This window comes from Sciurus vulgaris, assembly GCF_902686455.1.
Source record: "Sciurus vulgaris genome assembly, chromosome: 8".
In the NCBI taxonomy this organism is placed as follows: domain Eukaryota; kingdom Metazoa; phylum Chordata; class Mammalia; order Rodentia; family Sciuridae; genus Sciurus; species Sciurus vulgaris.
Window position 1 is genome coordinate 36,912,568 of NC_136468.1, and position 18,331 is coordinate 36,930,898.

An 18,331-nucleotide genomic window follows, 5' to 3' on the forward strand; every position below is an offset into this window, starting at 1 on the left:
TCAAACCAGGGTTGCATCTTACCTCACTGCTGGGATATTTTTCCCTGCAGTGCTTCGAGTCTGTTTATTAAACAAATAGAAAATGAATGAAATAAATCTCTGAGCACTGCTTGGAAAATGGGGGATAGGATATACACCAGGGCTCTTGCCATGTCTAAGCAAGGATATGCTTGGCCCATTGTACAGGACTGTCTCATATTCCATGGAAGGTGGCTATCAGGACAAAGTCCCCAACTTCCACAATAGAGTTTCTTAACCTGGTCACTACTGGCATTTGGGGCCAGACAATCCTTCGTTGATGGGGCATAAGCAGGGTCACTATGCTGGGGACTCTAAGATGATTATCAGCGTCAATGGTCTCTACTCACTGAATGTCAGTAGCATCCCCCAAATTATGACAACTAAAAATGTCTCCAGACATTGTCAAATGTCTTCCAGGAGGGGAGGCAAAATTGCATGTGGTTAAAAACTCTGCTCTAGAAAATCATAATACGATGTAATTAGACAGGACCCTAAGTTTTGAAATACCTGGATCCTAGAATGCTTTGCTTTGGTTTTGCAGGGACCTTGGGTTTACACTACAGTGGCCTTGTGGCTTCGTTCATTCATTCATTCATTCATTCATTCATTCATTCAATATTTGGGAGATACCTACTCTTTGAGGACCAGGTTAAGGTTGAAGGGCTGGTGATGGCTATGTTTTCACAGGACACTGCAAATAAAACAAAGATGACCTTTGGCTGTTCAAGCTCGCTCGGGAATCATTATAATGGAGGGCAGGTTCCTAGGTTTGGGATGCATTCACTTATTTATTTTTTAAAAAATATTTTTAGTGTAGATGGACACAATGATTTTATTTTATTCATTTATTTTTATGTGATGCTGAGGATCAAACTCAGTGCCTCACATGTAACCAGGCAAGTGCTCTACCACTGAGCTACAACCCCAGCTGCATTCCCTTATCTTTAATCTAAGAGATAGAGTCATTTTCTTGCCTGCCTTCACAAATCACTACCTTCTAGAATTTTGACTGGAATCTTGAATAGTTTCTCCCAGGACAGTGCCACAAAACCTTTCGCCTCAGAGTTGCCCACTTGTTCCTGGTTTGGCTTGGAACACGCCTTCCATTTCTCCTCACCTAGATAATTCTGAGTTATTTGTAATGTCTTAACCTAAACGTTCATTCTTCAAAGATTTTTTTTTTCTAACCCCCATGCTTTTATCTCACCTGGATCTTTTCTTCATCCAGCCTATCATAATTTATATGATATAATTTTGATTGTGTGTGGTTATTATTCTTGCTACTGACTAAATGCTTCCGAAATGTAGGAGTACTAAACAAATATTGCTGAATAAATGAATGGCTTAGTGAATGTGGCCATTTTCTAAGTTATCTCTCCCTCTCTCTCCTATTTACAAGAAAGAGCACCATCCTAATAATATCTCCTTTGGGAAGAGAGCTCTGAATGTGTTCTTCTCTGGCCCAAGGGTTAATAATTTCCTTCCTTGATTGTATTCATTTTTTGTCTAACCCAGGCACAATTTTCATAAAAGTCTAAAAAGGGTGATGAATCACAGGGAAGATAGACTACAATTTTTGTTTATCATAAAATTTGTATTCAAACCTACAGATTTTGACATAGCTTCGCTCTAAGAGAAGATAGTTTCCGAGAAGTGTTCAGGAGGCCTGGAATTCAAACATCATGTTTACCTTCAGAATCACACAGTTGGGGTGCTATGCGATGAGATTAAAACCATACAGAGCCCTAAATGCCAAACTTTGTATGGGTCAGAGAAAAACAAACTTTACAGCTGGATAATGGGAAAATGTGACTCAAAGTAACATTGTGCCTGGTCGCTCTAGTCATCTGATCCTATTGCTCACAGATGGACTGTTAAAAGAACTTCATGAACATGGCCACATGATCCAGGTGAATTTGACAACTGTCGGCACACATGAGCATTCTCTATTAGCTAGACTTTTTTCAAACTGTTGCTGTAATTAAAGTTGCAAGTAACTACACATTTCTCTGTTATGTGAATTAAGGTGAATTGGCTGGTTGCGAAAAAATAAAAATACTGCATGTTTGTAGCCAACTTTGGAATTGACTTTCTGGTCCATCTTGGAACTTAAACCTTCAATTTGGAGGCAAGGGCAATAAAAGGAAAGACCACAGAACACTGAGCTCAGATCAGAGGGGAAATGAACTCTGGCACTTGATCTTCCTTAGTGCCAAGTGCTCACTTGTGGTACATTAGCATGCAGTGGGCCATTTGTAAGCTCAGTATTTCAAAGATGATTTCATTAAATCCCACAGTCTGAACAGTGAGGATGCCAACCCGTAAAATCTAGGAAAAGAGTAATAAAAATGCCATTGAGGAGAAGTCCTGCCATTCTCCCTGTGTGGGCCACTGTGCACCTCTATGCTTCCATCTTTTATGAATACTGGTCCAATGGAATCAGTTCTAGAAATGAAAGCAACTTGGAGATTGTCTACCTCTACATTTTGATTCCTGTGAGTGAAGACACTGCTGTCCAGACAGTACATGTGACTTTTTGAGGCCCCAGGTAATCCTGGGATCTGGCCCAAGAGAGGACTAGAATTCAGATTTTAAACTGAGGCTCAGTTTCCCCATCTGCTCTGAGGAGTGATTGACATCAATAAAGTACTTCTCAGTGACTTGGAGTCTCTTCTCTGCCAGGTGCTGGACAAATGAGTGACACCTGTCTGTCCCTGAGTTCCCCGTGACTGCTGGCACTGTGAGGATTTTGCAGCACCATTAGGAGAAAAACCAGCACCTATTGCAAACTTCATTCCCAGTATGCCTGAGCCACGAGCACAGGTATTCAAAGAGGGGGGGATGACAGTCTGGTTGAACCAGCAGAACTTTTTCTTGCGGAGAATAAAAAGAATAGGCAAAGGAAAGGGAGAAACAACAAAGCTGGATCACAAAGTGATGAGCTTTACACTATGTATAAAGTATACTTTATGCAGTTGCTATAGTAGAGTTCCAGAAATTATTTTTCAATAGGAATTTGTGTGACAAGTATCAAATACCAGCAAAAAATGCTAAGACCCCGCCATGAGGACCTAATGAAGAAGTAATAATTACACAACCCACTTTGACTCTTATGGTCCTGAAGTTCTTATCATGATACCCTGTTTTATTATTAGGAAATTCTGACAGAGTCTAAATCAGATTGAATTCTGGCCTTATATTTGCAGTACCTGGGAGCTAAAAAAAATAAGAATATGTGGTCCTGGGTCCCACCATAGACTAATTACATCAGAGTTTCTGGGGATAGGGATGCACAGCAGTATTTGAAAATGTTCCCCAGATGATGTGCAGGCAGGATGAGGAACCACTAATCTAAATTTGCAGAACCACCACCCTTTGCCGAAACCACGGTCTCACACGAGTTTATATCACAATGGGGTTTATACAAGCTGCAGAGTCCTGTGAATATGCAATGTGTAGGAGGGAGTGGATGGGCAGGCTTGCCATAAAGATAATGTTTCATGCTGACCTTTCAATACATACAATGCATGCATTTTTCAGTGTTCTGGTTGCAGATGTTTACCACTTGCATTCTGAACCACTGATTAAAACAGTGCCACATCAACTCTCCTTTGCCCCCCTACAAACCAGGTATCCTGCTGGATTAAAGGAAAGTATTCCTATGTGTGCCTGTGTTTCATGAGGAGGGTGTGTGTAAGGGTTACTGTACACTGAATTATAACTGTACAGGTAGAAACATTTGGGAGCTATATAGAACAGTAAGGAAGTTAATACACAACAATTACCAAACAACCTCTTATGACTTCCTGGGATTAACAACTGTTGTTACTTGAAAAGATTTCCCCCACATAACAGTACTTTTTTTTTAAGCTGAGCATACTAGTCCGCCCCTTTAGTTCTTGTCCTGAATGGTGGCTGTGTTGGAGCAATGTTTTCTTATAAGTCTCACAACCTGGCAATAACCAAAGATAGTTGCCAGTCTGATCCATGGTCTGGTCCACGTTTCTTTGCAACACTTGGGACAACTCATCTAGACAAGCAGTGTCACCCCAGTGCCACCTGGGGATTTCTCTCTTTATCACCTGTATTTTGCTCTCCCGGGGGGCTTCTCCAGAATCTTGGCCTCCTGTTGTCTTAAGTTCAAAGCAGAAGCCCATTTATAATGAGTCTGAAGATAGTAAATAAGTTGGAGCATCTTGTGTGTTATGATACTTTTGAGATTCTTCATTGTTTTCTTTAAAATATCAGTAGCAGGGCTCTGTAGCACATGCCTGTAACAGCTAAGCAGAATGCTGAGGCAGAAGGATCACAAATTTGAGGCCAGCAACTTAGTGAGATCCTGTCTCGAAATAAAATAAAAAATGCTGGGCATGTAGTTCAGTGGGACAGCACCTCTGGGTCCAATCCCAGTACTGTAAAAATGAATGAATGAATGAATTAAACAAATAAAATATCATTCCATTATAGAAGCTAATGTTCTAGAGCAATGACAGACTTAGTTTGGGCTTCTCATTGTCTAAGTACTGTGCAGTGTGGATTCATCTAAGGATGTATTTACAATAGTGATTTTCAACCCAGAGATCTTGGTCCCTTGGGGGCTGTGGAATTATTACAAGGAGTTTCCTTTTCTTTTATGCTTACAAGGCATCTTGGCTTACCGCATTACAGACTCTCTCCAAAATGACATTCATCTCCTGATATTTTCTTATTTTTATATGTTTATCTATTTGTTTCTTAGTATCTATATATTTTATTTCTTATACTCTAAAATTACTGCAATCTGTATGGGTCTTTATCTTAGTTTTAATGGGCTATTTATAATTCATCAGTCACTTTGATATTGTTTTTATCATAGATGTGAACAAGGTCATGTTAATTGGTGTCATTTGTAAGTTGAGAGTCCTCTTAACTTGTTCACTCCAGTCTCTGATAAAATATTAAATGTGTTGGAACTGTGGTCCTGGCTGTATGTTAGAAACCGAGTCACACCTAAAATTGACATTACACATCATCACTCTTTTTTAATGACTGCTTCCTAGTCCTGCCTATTCTTAACTGAATAACAATCCAGATATTTATACTTAGCCTGTTGATAGGGAGACTATTTGGGGTCAAATTTCTGAGTCTTTTATACACATTATAGTAAATCCATCTCTATAACAGGGGAATAGAGACAGGAGTCTTCTGGGAAAAGAGCTAACATTCTCTTCAGTTGGCACAGACATCAGTAATAAATGAAAGTTATCTGATCCCTTCTAGAGACATTTAAATGTTTTTCCTGCCCTGTTTTTCTTGTCTTTTTTCCCTGAGATCTGTAAGGGACCACCTTGGAAGTAGAAAGAAGCCTCCCAGCAAGTAAAATCTCAGATCTCTGTGTACTAAGCATAGAGAAGTAGTAAAGCCAAAACAGAAGGAAGAAGCTTGCATCTCCCAAAGCTGTTATCTCCTCCAGGTATGGAAGGGTTTGGAATTTTCTTTAGGGCTGTCACCTAATCTAGTCATTACTCTGAAACCTGTCATTTTGAAGGAGTAGATAGTGGATCCCCTAGGGAGTCCTTCCATCCCTTTGTGACAAGTGAGTTCTCAGGTGACCTGAGATCCAACCCCAGCTACACTCATTCTATTCTCACTTGATGGGCAATGCCAAGCAGCAGCTAATGGCATCCTGGGAATTTACCACAAATACTCAAGAGATTAGCCTTATCTTCCAGGAACCCAGGAGCTTATTATTGGAAGGCTCAATAGAGATGTACTTGGGTCTTTTTAAGACTGGAGATTTAAAAACAATTTTAAAAATGAATATTCTAAATATAACACATACACACACACACACACAAACACACACACACACATATACATACATGCTTTTTCCCTTATGTAAGTAGAGTGAATATTCTTTATATTTTATTCATTTTTTAGATTTTTAAAAAATTCTTTAAATATGGCCAATGGAGAGAAAAGAAGCAAAGGAGACCATTCAATAATGTAGTCTACTGAGCCCTTTCATTCACAGCAGACACGAAATCATTTAAAAAGCGATTTCAGAATGTTGATTCATTCAGCCTCCATTTTCTGATGGCTGCTTCCATGTGGGAACTTGGGTCCCTCTGTGGGCACTGGGCAGCTACAGAGTGAAGGAAAATTGTCCCACCATGAAGGACTTGGGCAGAAGTGGGGTGGAGGAAGGGGAAAGAGGAGAGTGGATAATGAAGGACAGCAAAGCAGAATAGTTGGAAGGTTGTGACAAATGCTATGGTCAGGATAAAATCCAAACATAGTGGGAGAAAACAGAAGAAATGGCTGATTCTGAGAAGGCCCAGATAGCGGAGGCCAGCCTAGCAGATGGCCAAGACTACAACAGTAAGACTCATGACCTGCTCTGTGACTGGCAAGGAATTTGTGCTTCTTAAATACTGGTGGAGTGTACTTTCTGGAGAGCACAGTGCATGTGAATGACCCACATTCTCTGACCTTCATAACTAGAGAAATAATAGAAGGGCTAACCCAAAGTGGTTCAGTGGATCAGTGGCACCTAACAGTTCTAGACAATTTCTCTTCCTATTAAAGAACCTGATTCTCAGGATCAAGTGAAGAAGAAACTGTTGCTGAGGTAACAAAAAAAGTCATGCAATCTGATGGATACAATTCCCATTCCTTGACATATTTTGGTACACCCATTTCTAGCCCTATATTGCTGCTAATAATGTAGAAAAGGCCAGCAGTGAGTTATGATTGACGCAACATTTCAATTGTTCTTCTGAGAGATTCATGATGCTTTGTGAAATACACTATTCTGTCTGTTTTCGCTTCTGGTGTTTGTTTTTTAGAACAAATATGTAATTCCTTTGGAGGAAGTCTCAGAGAAACTGTTTGAGGGATTCAATAGGCATTTCTCTCACCAGCATAAAACTAAGGTTTCCCCCAATTGCTTCCTGTTTTTACAATGGAAGGCTTGGTGGCACAAATGTCTGTAGAAATTGAACAGACAAACTGAGCATCTTCAAAGAAGCTGGTTAGTTCCTGTCAGGACCTGCTGTGCTCTCTCACACTTACCCTCCCTGCAACCGGTAGGATCAGCCCCACCCCAGATACTCTGAACAAGTAGGGTGATCTGGGCACTTTAAAGAGACAGGTAATTCAATGTCAGTTAGCATTGCAACTTGTCTGGTTCCTCTTCTCATCACTGAAACACACCCCTACTATGTCCCCTTTTCTGCTGCTCTTTCCACTGGGACCCCTTTCTTTGTGGATGTGTGGTTTGCTTTGGAGAAGCTGAGAACTCTGCATTGTGTCCACCTGGGGCCTATCCTTCAGTTGTATGGCCCTTTTTGGTCTTTGGGACTTATCTTTCCAGTCTATTTTCCTTGACATCTGGGGTTTCATCTTGGTCTTTTTCCTCCTTCCCCACCCACCTGCCAGGATGTGGAGTCTGATCCTAGGCCCATGAACCTGTTTTCCCCAACACAAACCACAGCTGGAATCCCTGTTGCCATATGCTGCCTGCCACATGTGAGGACACCAGTACCTCTTTCAGCAATCTGGACTGTGACTTATTACAGGGAGGTACGGGAGCACAGTGGTCAAGAAGTCAGGCTTTCAAATGTCACCATCTCGGTTCAAACCCTGATTCTCCTACTTTCTACCTGTGTAATTGAGCAACTTGCTAAGCCCAAGTTTCCAAACCTGCAAAATGAATGTGATGGTGATGCTAATAATAGTAGCTGCCAGACTGGGGCCATTGGAGGAGTAAGTAAAATAACCTGTGCTACCAACCCAGCCTGCAGGTAGTGTTGGAGGAAGCCTCCCACATCCTGTCTCACTCCTCTTGCATGTCTAGCATCGGTGCACTAAAACTGGCCACTGAAAGGCTGCATCCCTTCTGGACACTCCCTGACCCAAAACCTCTCAGTGGGTCACTGTTGCCTACAAAGAGACAAATGCCATGGCTGGGCAAAGGAGGCCTTGCTGATCTGGCTCCCACTTGTGTCCCTGGCCCTCGCCACATGGACCTAGTGCTAGTACTCAGAAAGTGTCAGGCACTCTTATCTTTCTGGTTGCTCTTGCTTCTCTTTCCACTGGGACCCCTTTCTTTGTGGATGTGTGTTTTGCTTTGGAGAAGCTGAGAACTCTGCATTGTGCCCAACTGGAGCCTATCCTTCAGTTATATGATCTCATTCAGATTTATTTACATGCATGTTTCCCCTAAATTCTAAACTCCCTGGGGATCAAGAACTGTGACTTGACTACTCAGTCTATACCTGAGTCTAATCAGGTCTTTGGACATGATAGTAGTGTGCAAAGAAATGAATGAAGGGAATCCTGGAGTTGGGATGTACACAGTCCAGACCAGCACAGAGCAGATGAAAGGCCAGGGACCAGGGCCCTCATGGAACTTTCTTAATTTTTGCTTCTTTTCCTCCCAATCTCTTACCTTTTATAGTTTGGGCTCAGCATCTTTTCATTATTCATTGTAAATGAAAAAATGTAATGGTGTTTGATAACTGCGACATACATCACCCAGTGCAATCTCTAGATGCAATTTATCTAACATAAAAGCTATCAATGTCCATCTGTATTGTAATGTCCTTACTTGACATTATTATATTGTAATGTCCTTACTTTTGATCTGTAAATGTTTATTGAATTCAGTTTTTAAAAATTTCATTTTTAAGTTGCTAGGAAATATTAAGCGCAAACATTCGCCATCAAAATTCACTTAAACCACCTCAAATTAAGAATGCCTGACTCTTAATTGCCAAAACAACTAACAATAGTTAAGAGAAAACTTGGTTGTGTCTTTTGAAATATTTGCTTCCCCTGTCATGAAATAATGACCAAACAAGAGACAACGTCTCAAGGTTCAATAAGGAAAACAAGATGTATTTTATATCTGAAACATCAACACATTTCCCGTGAGAGGCAGGAAATATGTACTCTGTGCAGGTGTAAATCTGTTCTACCAGCTGATTCCCTTGGTAGTTGCATAGTACATGGAACATGCAGATTTCCTTTAAGACAGAACACTTCCCCTACTCTAAACAATGGTTCATATGAAAGCATGCCATTTTATGTTTCCTGGACTTGCTGAAAAAAATATTAAAACTATTTTAAACATTTTAATCTTTGACTGAGAAGCTGACAAAATATGAGATGGAAGGATGTCATGTCTTATTTACCCTGTGATTCGGGGAAAGAAGCTAAGGTTGGAGAATAGACTGGAGTTTCAGCGTTCCACCTCTGGGTTCTAGTGTAGCCTGACTATGGTGATGAAGGGCAGGACAGGGTAGCAGTAGAGAATGGAGATGGGGAGGGAAGAGCCATGACATGCCCGGTATGTGGAGATTCTGTAACTTCTTGCTAAAAAAGATTGTGAGTGGGGATTTCTGGTGTATTCCAAGTTCAGGAATCAGTAACGGGTCACTGCTAATGCACTGGTGACCATTATTTTTTCTTCCAAACTGTGACACTTCAGAGCGTGAAAGGGGCACTATAGGCGTTAGTTGGTGCTGATCTCTGTTAGCTGATATGGAACAACCTAGAACATATGGCCACCCTACTCCTAAGTTGCCCTGAGGCTCCAAGCTTACAGCTGGCTCTAAGCCCAAATGGCCTCAAAAGATGGAGAACCATTGAGCAAGGTTGATTTGAGAGCTCTTCATGGTGTTTCAAAACTCTCTGGAGGATGTAAAATGATCCAACCCTCAAGCAGTGTTCTGGCAGGCGATATGGATAGATCTCTACCATATGACTCATAGGTTCTCTTAGAGTGGAATCCACCAGGGTGTGTATCTTTAAACCAACCTTGGTACAAACATTTCTAAATCTAAATGAAAGAATGATTATTTGAAACTGAAAAATACAGCTAATCAGGGTCCACTCTAGATCTTCCAATTTAATAGATCTGGGGTGGGCCCAGACATTAAAATTTTTAAAAACACCTCTGACCATTCTGATTCCAAGACTCTTGGGTTTGTACAGAGGTTATGGGGTTTAAAAAGGCTGCAAATTTCAAAATGTCAATTGTCAAAGTTGAGAGCTAATATGGGAAGAGAAAATATTAGAGGAACTCAAATGTTTCCTATAATTTAATTACAATTTTTATAGAATTAAAATAGGAGCAAATTGTTTAAAATAATGGAGGTTCCTTATTTTGCCTTGTTCACTGGCATAAACCATCTTCTAAGCTCTGCTCTTTCCCTACTGCAAACACAGGCTGAAGGATCATGGGTCAGTGCACATGGCCTCTTCTCCCAGGGACAAGCTATCTCTGGCATTTCACTATAGAAAACTGATTTTTAAAGTAGGACAAACTAAAAAGCAGTCTCGTTTGGAGTACGAAAGTGTTGGCTATTTTGTGAACTTGAGTGGGCAGGATGCTTAAGCAGGCAGCTTTTGACATTACTGGACTTTCCAGGTGCCACTCACTATTGCAGTTGTTCATACTTTAGCCCTCTTAAAAATGTAGCCAATATGCCTGTTAATTGAAATAATATCTTGCATCATAAAACTTTTCATAATTGAAGGATATTTGGTGTACCTTGCCTTAAATTTTAATAAATAGTATGCAATTATACTTAGTTAAAAATCAAAGTTGAGCTAATTCCTGTTTTTGACCACAGTTAAGAGATAGAGAAAAAAATTTTTTTTCTTTTAGCAAACACAGATGCATGTCATTATTGACTAAACCTGAAATCATGTTGACTGCTTAAGAATTAATGATGTCTCCCATTGTAATGTCATTCTTTGCTTAGTAATGTGAGAAAAATTTCCCACTAAAGATGACCATGATGCTATTTTACAGGCCGGGGATTCTGAATTCCATGCATGATTTCTTCCGTGGAAGAATATCAATCACCATCTTGTGAAGCTATCTCCTAAACAAACAAACAAACAAACAAAACAAATGCCAATTCCAACAAAAGAAAATGTTAACATGATGCCAAGGACTTTGACACAGTTTCATATTTTAAATCATATGCTTTGGGGATAAGTATAAAAAAACCCCATAATTATATAGGTGATGATAATGCTGACATTAATCCCCAAATGCTGTAGAACATGCTTCAGTTGAAAGGAAGCATAGAAGCATTAGGTCATTATGTTAAAACCCAAACTGATCTAATTACCTTTCCTCCATGCTTAAGGGATATATTTTGGGCCTGGTGCGATGGCTCACACTGTAAACCCAGCAACTCAGGAGGCTGAGACAGGAGGATCACAAGTTCAAAGTCAACCTCAGTAACTTAGAGAAGCTCTAAGCACCTTAGTGAGACCCTGTCTCAAAAAATAAAAAGGGCTGTAGATGTAGCTCAATGGTAAAGAACCTCTGGGTTTAATCCCCAATACAAAAAGAAAAAGAAGAAAGTGAAAAAATATATATATATTTTTTGTCTGTATACTTAGGAATCATTCAAGTTTTATAAGAGAAATGACACATTTTTATTTTTCAACAAAGACCTCCTTCCAGATGTTCTGATTTGTCTCAGTACTAATATCATACTCATCTAAACTCATTTCTCCCCACAACAATAATCCATGATGAATCACATCATCTTGTCTATTCTTCTTTCATGGTATACTTTGGCATAACTGTTTTGAGCAGTAACAATTTGAAAAAAAAGGGGCTAAATTTTTTAAGCTGCATTAGCTCTTTACTTCTATGAAGGTCAAAAAGGAGGAACTGGAGGTCGACTGGTACCCATTATGTTCTCTAAAAGTCTTAAAATGCTTATATGGTTCAATCCCCAATGCATGCACTAACTTTTTCATTTCACATCTGGACCTGGTACAATTACAGATGCTCCTCCAATTACCATAAGGTTACATAAATTCATTGTTAAGTCCAAAGTATCATAAGTTCAAAGTATATTTAACACATGTAACCTACCAAATATCATGCTTTTTTAGCTACACAGTACACTGTAGGATATCTGTCATTTCTCCTTGTGATCCTACGGGCTGACCGGGAGCTATGGCTCATTGCCATCACCCAATATTACAAGAGAGCATTGTACTACATTTTGCCAGCCTGGGAAAAGGTCAAAATTCAAAGTACACTTTCTACCGAATGCGTGTTGCTTTCGCACCATCGTAAAGTCGGATAATCATGTTGAACTATTGTTAAGTCAGGAACCATCTGTACATCTTGACTCCTTTGCTCATCCAGAATGGCAATATTTTGTCATGTCTTTTGCCTTCATGAGCGTCATCTTCCAAAAAGCCCATCTTCATTATGCCAAGCCCAGGCCTCATGTGTTCCAGAGATTCCTATGTCTGATGTGAGAAGGGCTCAGGACTCTGCCATTTGTCCATGATCAGACCTTTTAGTTTTATCACCTACCCCTCTGTCACATAAATTCCCAAAATCCAATCAAAATGAACTATAGAAACCTCCCTGGTGAGACATTCCTGTTGCCATGCCTTGCTCACTTAGAATGGCCTCCTCTGATTGGCTCAGCTATTTGCATTCCATCTGTTCCCCACAACCCAACTCAGATCACACCTCCTTTGTGCCCTTCTCCGTGATACCATGGACAATGCATCTGGCTTCTCTGCACCTGTTGCCCTGACCACAGTAGAGTCTAACATTTACTATAATACCATTCACTGAATATCAATACTGAATATTATGCAATACTTGGTATTATTTACTTTTGACTTATTGTAGTATTTCTCTGGTCTATTTCCAAAATAATGATGTGAAGGCTTACAATCAAGATATAATAAAATAGTATGCCAGTTATAAAAAGAAATGAAAATACAAAACCAGGTGTGGGAGAGAGTTAGTAACATGGGCTAATAAAAATTTAAATCTAGCTGTGTTTCCTGGCAGTCAAGGCAAAACTAAAGGAACCACAGTAATTTGGCAGAGATTCACCATTGTGATTGGGGGTATCTGCATTTTTTAAGACTTTTTAGCTGTATACATCTCGTCTCACTAACTGTGATATTTGCGATTGCTGGGTTTTATTTTAGAAATCACATGGCAAAGCATGTGATATCTAGTCTAGATATCATAAGATATCCTAACAGTTTGATGAATAAATTCATTGATGATTAATGTGACATAAGAATCATTGTGCTTGCCTTGCAAGCACAAGGCCCTGGGTTCAATCCCCAGCACCGCAAAAAAAAAAAAAAAAAAAAGAGGAATCATTAATTTGAAGCCATTTTCTTTACCTAGAAATTCAAAATAAGTACATAATGAACATAGAAATGAAAATGTGAACATAAAAAACAACCCCAAAACTGGAAATCTCAGAAAGAAAATGAAGAATCTGAGATTGTTCCCACTTCAATCAGTGGAAATTTAAGAAAATATTCACAATCACAATATTTTTAGATAAATGTTTGTATATCATAATGTGGAGCAGCAAACTTTTGTAAAATAACAAAATAATTTCATTGGAAATAAACTGTATATTTTAATTTGTATTATTATTTCTAGGGGAATTAGCGATAGTACTCCACCATCTTGAAATATAAACTTATGACATACACAAGTTTCTGAGATTCTTTTTTCCTTCCTAAATAGTTGTTTTATGGGCCTGAAAGGATATGTACAGACACACTATGTTGTTCTTTATATTTTACATCCAGGGTTCATTTCTTGTACATCTAGAGTTGTTTTCTTTTTCTTAACCTAATATGGGGAAACTTAAAATACATGTTACACTTTAGCAGGGTACTGTCCAATAGAGATTTCTGTGTTGATGGGCATGTTCTACATCTTGTGACCAACTAATACAGAAATGTAACACATCTATGCCTCTAGTCTCACATTCTGGGCCCTTGAAATGCAGCTAATATGACCAAGGAATTGAATTTTACATTTCACTTAATATTAATACATGAAATTCAAATTGAAATAGCCACAAGTGGCTCGTGACTACAATATTGGACAGGGCAGTTTTTACAAGGCTGTTTGCTTCTACAACAGAACTTTTCTTTCTGGTTGGTAAGTAAGTAGACTCCGTTAATACTGTCTCTTTATTATTATGTGAGGTTATGAGCTACCATTCATTTGCAGTAAAGTTTTAGATGTCATTAAGAATAATTCTCTATTATTTAAGAAATTGTTGTCAAAAGTAAAATTTAGAGAAATGTATTATTTATTGTCACGGTAACAGGGAGAGGATCCTCCCTGTTTTATCATTACATTTGAGCTTGGACTTTATAAAACAGAAGTCTCCATATGGTGCATGGTTTGCATTTGTGGCCTTGATCTCTCTGCAGGGCATTCACTGAAGTCAATCCTCCTAGGCGGGGCATCTCAGTTAATGGTTCTGCCAAATACTTCTCTCAAGGTGGATTTTTCTTGTCTGACTTTCTTGTTTTGCTCATAGTTCTATGAGCAAGTGGGAGGGGTTTGGTTTCTTTAGGCCAGCAGGAGCTTGCTCTAGCTCTTATTTTAATTTCTTTAATTTGAGGATCCCCACACTTGCTCTTTGAAATGCTGTTTTGTAAACTGCTATTTCCTCCAAGCCTGTTATGCTTTTTTTCCATCTGTGTTGAAGGCTCTTTTCCCAGTGGGGCCTTTCTTTCTCAACTTAGTCATGCTATGTGTGGAGACCCACATCCACACTGCTGGCCTCTCTGACTCATCCCGGGAGGTTGGTTTGCTCCAGGGAATCCCGTTCACAGTGCAGTGGAACAACAGGGAAGGATCCAGTGAAGTGAGCCCTTTCTGAAATCTGCCTCTTTTCCTGGCAACTCTCCTTCTTGTCCAAAGCTATATGAGAAGGGAAAAAAGCAAAAATGCCCTTTCCCCTTTAAGGTAATGTGATTAGCAAATAGTTTTTAGCAATTCTAACTCCCAGTTTATAAGGTACTTTTGTTGTTGCTGTTGCTTTTAAATATTCCATAATCTGGCTAGTAGAAAAATCTGGGAATGTTCCAATTTTCCTTTTTCCTCTACCAGCAAGCCAAGCAAGTCAATTCTGACAGCTATACTTTCCTTCCAGTTACAGATGAAACTGTTCCCCCTTTTGAAATGCATTATTCATAGCTGTGAACAGTCTCTGCAGCTCCTCCCATCCATAGATGGGAAGCAGGTGGGTGGGTGGAAATTGCTCACCCACCTCATTGGTTGCTCTGAGATTGTTCACAACTGCGACTTCATATTCTCCCTGGAGGACAGGATTTTCCTTGGCCTTCCCTGGCCCCTCAAAGAAATCCTCTGCCAGGGATGGCTCAAGTCCATGATTTCCCAATCCAAATGGGTTCAGACAATAAATTCTTCCAATTAAATTTGTTAAAAGGGTCAAAGTTGAATAACATCATGATAATTAAAAACTGACCACTGTGTCAGATTTAAGTTTGGCCAATAATCCAGACAATTAATCTATTTTCAATGCCTCCAAGCACATCCTGAAAGTATAACAAGGAACTGGAATTTCAAAGTCCCGTTAGCTCAGGGCAGACTGACCTAGGTTGTCACTACATAGGCAACTTTCCACACCAAGCTCGAGGTATCAGAGGAGAAATCAAGAGGTGGGCATTGTTTTTGGTTTTATAAATTGGATAACCTTTGCACAAATGCCATATTTTCTAATTAAAATCTTTCTAGTTAAAATTTCTAGTTAACATATCTTTCACATGTACATACATAGCACATAAAATTTATAAATATATAATCTTTGTCAGTCTTCCACTTGTCTACCATTTTGTTGTTTTTAAGAGAATCGCTTCAGTTTATTTTAGCGGGGATAACATGCCCATTCTGACTTGCCTGTGACACAAAACTTTAAACAATTATTTTATTGCCTTAATCCAATGTGCAAAGGGGACCCATCAGTAGAATTTCAACCCGGGAGTGCACTGCATTCTACCTGCCAAGAAGTGTGGGCCCCTCTGTGATTGAGGCCAGGAGGTTTATTCGTCAGGAGAAATGTGTAGTTATATGAACTCCTACAAAACTTTTAGCTAAATTCCAAGTGAACCTAACCAGCAGGAGGAGGGGAGGAAATGTGACATTTCTGACGACCGCAGGAGTTCCCACAAACCAAGCCGAGAAAACGGCAAGTGTGTGTGTGTGTGTGTGTGTGTGTGTGTGTGTGTGTGTGTGTGTGTTGTAAGTTAAAGAAGGATGCACAGTTGCTTGCCAGAGAAGGGCTGTGGGCCCTGACAGCGGCCCCGCGGGCACGTCCCGTCCTCTCTGGCTGCCTGGGCTTACCTTGACCACGTCGTCGTTGAGATGCTTGGGGTCGCGGTTGACCAGGTCGATCTCCTTGGTGTGCGCATCGTACACTTGCTTCTCGTTCATCTCGTCTGCCATGGCCTTGTTGTTGGGCTTGTAGATGTTGCCCTGCTCCCGGATGGGAACAGTGTAGAGATGTCCCTGCGGAGGGCAGACGGCCAGAAGGGGGAGGGTGGCAATCGCAGTGGGAAGAAAAAAAATCAAAAGGAAAACCAAACGTCAGAACTCAGACTGGCGGCGGGGTAAAAGGAGCTTAAAATCGAACGAACCGCTTCCAGAGTTACGGCTTCGTTCACAGAAAACTCCTGCGCGCTGCAAGCTTTTTAAGAGGATCCAGAAGAGGACACCACACCCCTCGGTACCAGGCAGGGGAGCGCCTGCCTCCCCCGCCCGCCACCAGGGGTCAGGGCGAGCCCTGGTCCGCGCCCGCCTTGCCTGCGGAACCCGCGGGGACCCCCGGAGAGGAGGGGACCCATCTCTGCCTTCTCCCCTGCCCTTTCCTCCGCCACTTCACCCTCGCCCCTACTACTTCACCTGCTTCATTTTCCTGTCCCGGGCCCATCACCCCTGCCCCCCACAATTCCCTCCAGCTTTATCCCTAAGATCCAACTGGAACCTCCTGACCCATGAAGTGTTCCCGTTTTCATTGCTTCTTGGCCGCGTCCCCCTAGCACCTGCCGGTGTTCCTCACTCCTCTACGCACTTTGTCCCTTCATGGCTCCCCGCACTGCAGTGAAGTCAAAATCCCACATACACCCACCTCTGGGCAGAGCCATGTGCCAAATTCCCTAAACTCCCTACAACTCTGTCTCACCTGCGCAGCTCCCCTGACCCACCCTCAGGTCCCTCTTAGGCTGCCGGTGGGTGGCTGAACAGAGGCTGCTTTGGGGAAAACGAGGTCTCCCCCCCCCCGGGCTGAGCCGGAGTGCGCAGAGATGATTGCGGGTGGTGGTAGCTGGGGGAAGGGAGATCCCCGCCACCTCCAACGCGCACCTCGGAACACCCCGGAAGCCTTGGCGATGCGGGAGAGTTCTTGAGATGGCCCAAGAACTTCGGAGAGTGCAAACACTCACGCGTCCGCGTCGCAGTCCGGGCCAGCCGGTCCAGGCGCCTGGCGGGGACTGTCCCAGGCACTGAGAGTAAATGACCCCCCACCCTGCTCTCCAGTTCCCCGCCTTCCACCCAGTAGGGGATGGATTGCCGGGGCCCCGTGACAAGGGAACACCCTGGATCCAACCAGAAAACTCGTATTCGGCCCGGCAGATCCAGCTCCAGGACCGCGACCCCCTTTTCCGTGGTCTCCTTACTCAGGGGCTCCCCTGATGCCCTCCCCCATAGGAAAACATAAAACATTCCTGGATTCTTTTCACCTCCCCGCCCAGGCCCATTCCTTGGCGGTGCCAACGAGAGAGGAGTGCTCCGAAGTGGAGAGAGGGCTGGGGCGAGGAAAGCAGTCGGAATATTTGGAGTGGGAGATAGCAGAAGCAGGCACTCCTCGCGCACTCAGGGCGGCGCGCCCCCACCCAAGCCTACCTCGGAGTCTACGTATTTGCCCCCCGACATGCTGGCTCGTGGCTGGATGCAGGCTGTGAGGAGGTTTCCCTGAGCTGTGATTTAAGGGAACTAAGGAAGGAAGATCTTGTATTGTATGGGGGGGAAAGGCGCTGGCGGGGGGGCGGTGGCTGGGAGGGAGCCTCCTGGCCGCCGGCCAGGGGTTTGTTCTGCTAGCAGTTGGCCGGGACGTGCGCTGCGCCGGGTCTAGGCACATCCCCAAGGTTCTGGCAGCAAAGGGCGGGGAGCGCCCACAGCGAGCCCAGAGCAAGTGAGAAAGCCTTTCACTAGCGCCAGGCTGTTTGGGCAGATATTTTAGACCTGGGGCAACATCTTCCCAGCTATGAACCACCGAGAGGCGTCCTGGGGAGAGCGAATATTTTCACAGTGCATCATCTCAGCAGGGGTGGAGGAGGAGCCCAGTAGTCTACGGAGATACCCAGCGTGAGCAACCCGGGCGGCAGATTGCTTTTTGCCCTGTGTTAAAGCCCTTCCCCCTGCCCACATTTCATTGCCTTCTAAGACACTTCTGCCATCCTGTTTCACAGAGGAAGGGATGAA

General features: G+C 42.1%; 1 protein-coding gene and 1 long non-coding RNA gene across 5 annotated transcripts in view; one reads left to right on the forward strand and one right to left on the reverse strand.

Annotated features, from left to right (window-relative positions):
* CAV1 (caveolin 1) overlaps positions 1 to 17,908 on the reverse strand; it is a 32,528-nt gene extending 14,620 nt beyond the window's left edge. The window contains exons 1-3 of one of the 4 annotated variants that reach the window (XM_079150533.1): positions 17,213 to 17,728; positions 16,196 to 16,360; positions 1,595 to 4,433 (exon numbers count right to left, since the gene is read on the reverse strand). In XM_079150533.1, coding sequence (XP_079006659.1) covers positions 4,350 to 4,433; positions 16,196 to 16,360; positions 17,213 to 17,572 — 609 coding nt within the window. In that variant the 5' untranslated portion in view covers positions 17,573 to 17,728 and the 3' untranslated portion in view covers positions 1,595 to 4,349. Of the gene's footprint in view, positions 1 to 1,594; positions 4,434 to 16,195; positions 16,361 to 17,033; positions 17,187 to 17,212; positions 17,729 to 17,752 lie in introns of those variants that run through there. The other 3 variants (XM_079150534.1, XM_079150532.1, XM_079150535.1) reach the window with 3 other exon arrangements.
* Positions 2,709 to 13,684, forward strand: LOC306667774. Its single transcript, XR_013765640.1, has 2 exons — positions 2,709 to 2,844; positions 5,332 to 13,684. It is a non-coding gene; the product is annotated as an uncharacterized lncRNA (long non-coding RNA).
* Positions 17,909 to 18,331: the final 423 nt, after the last annotated feature.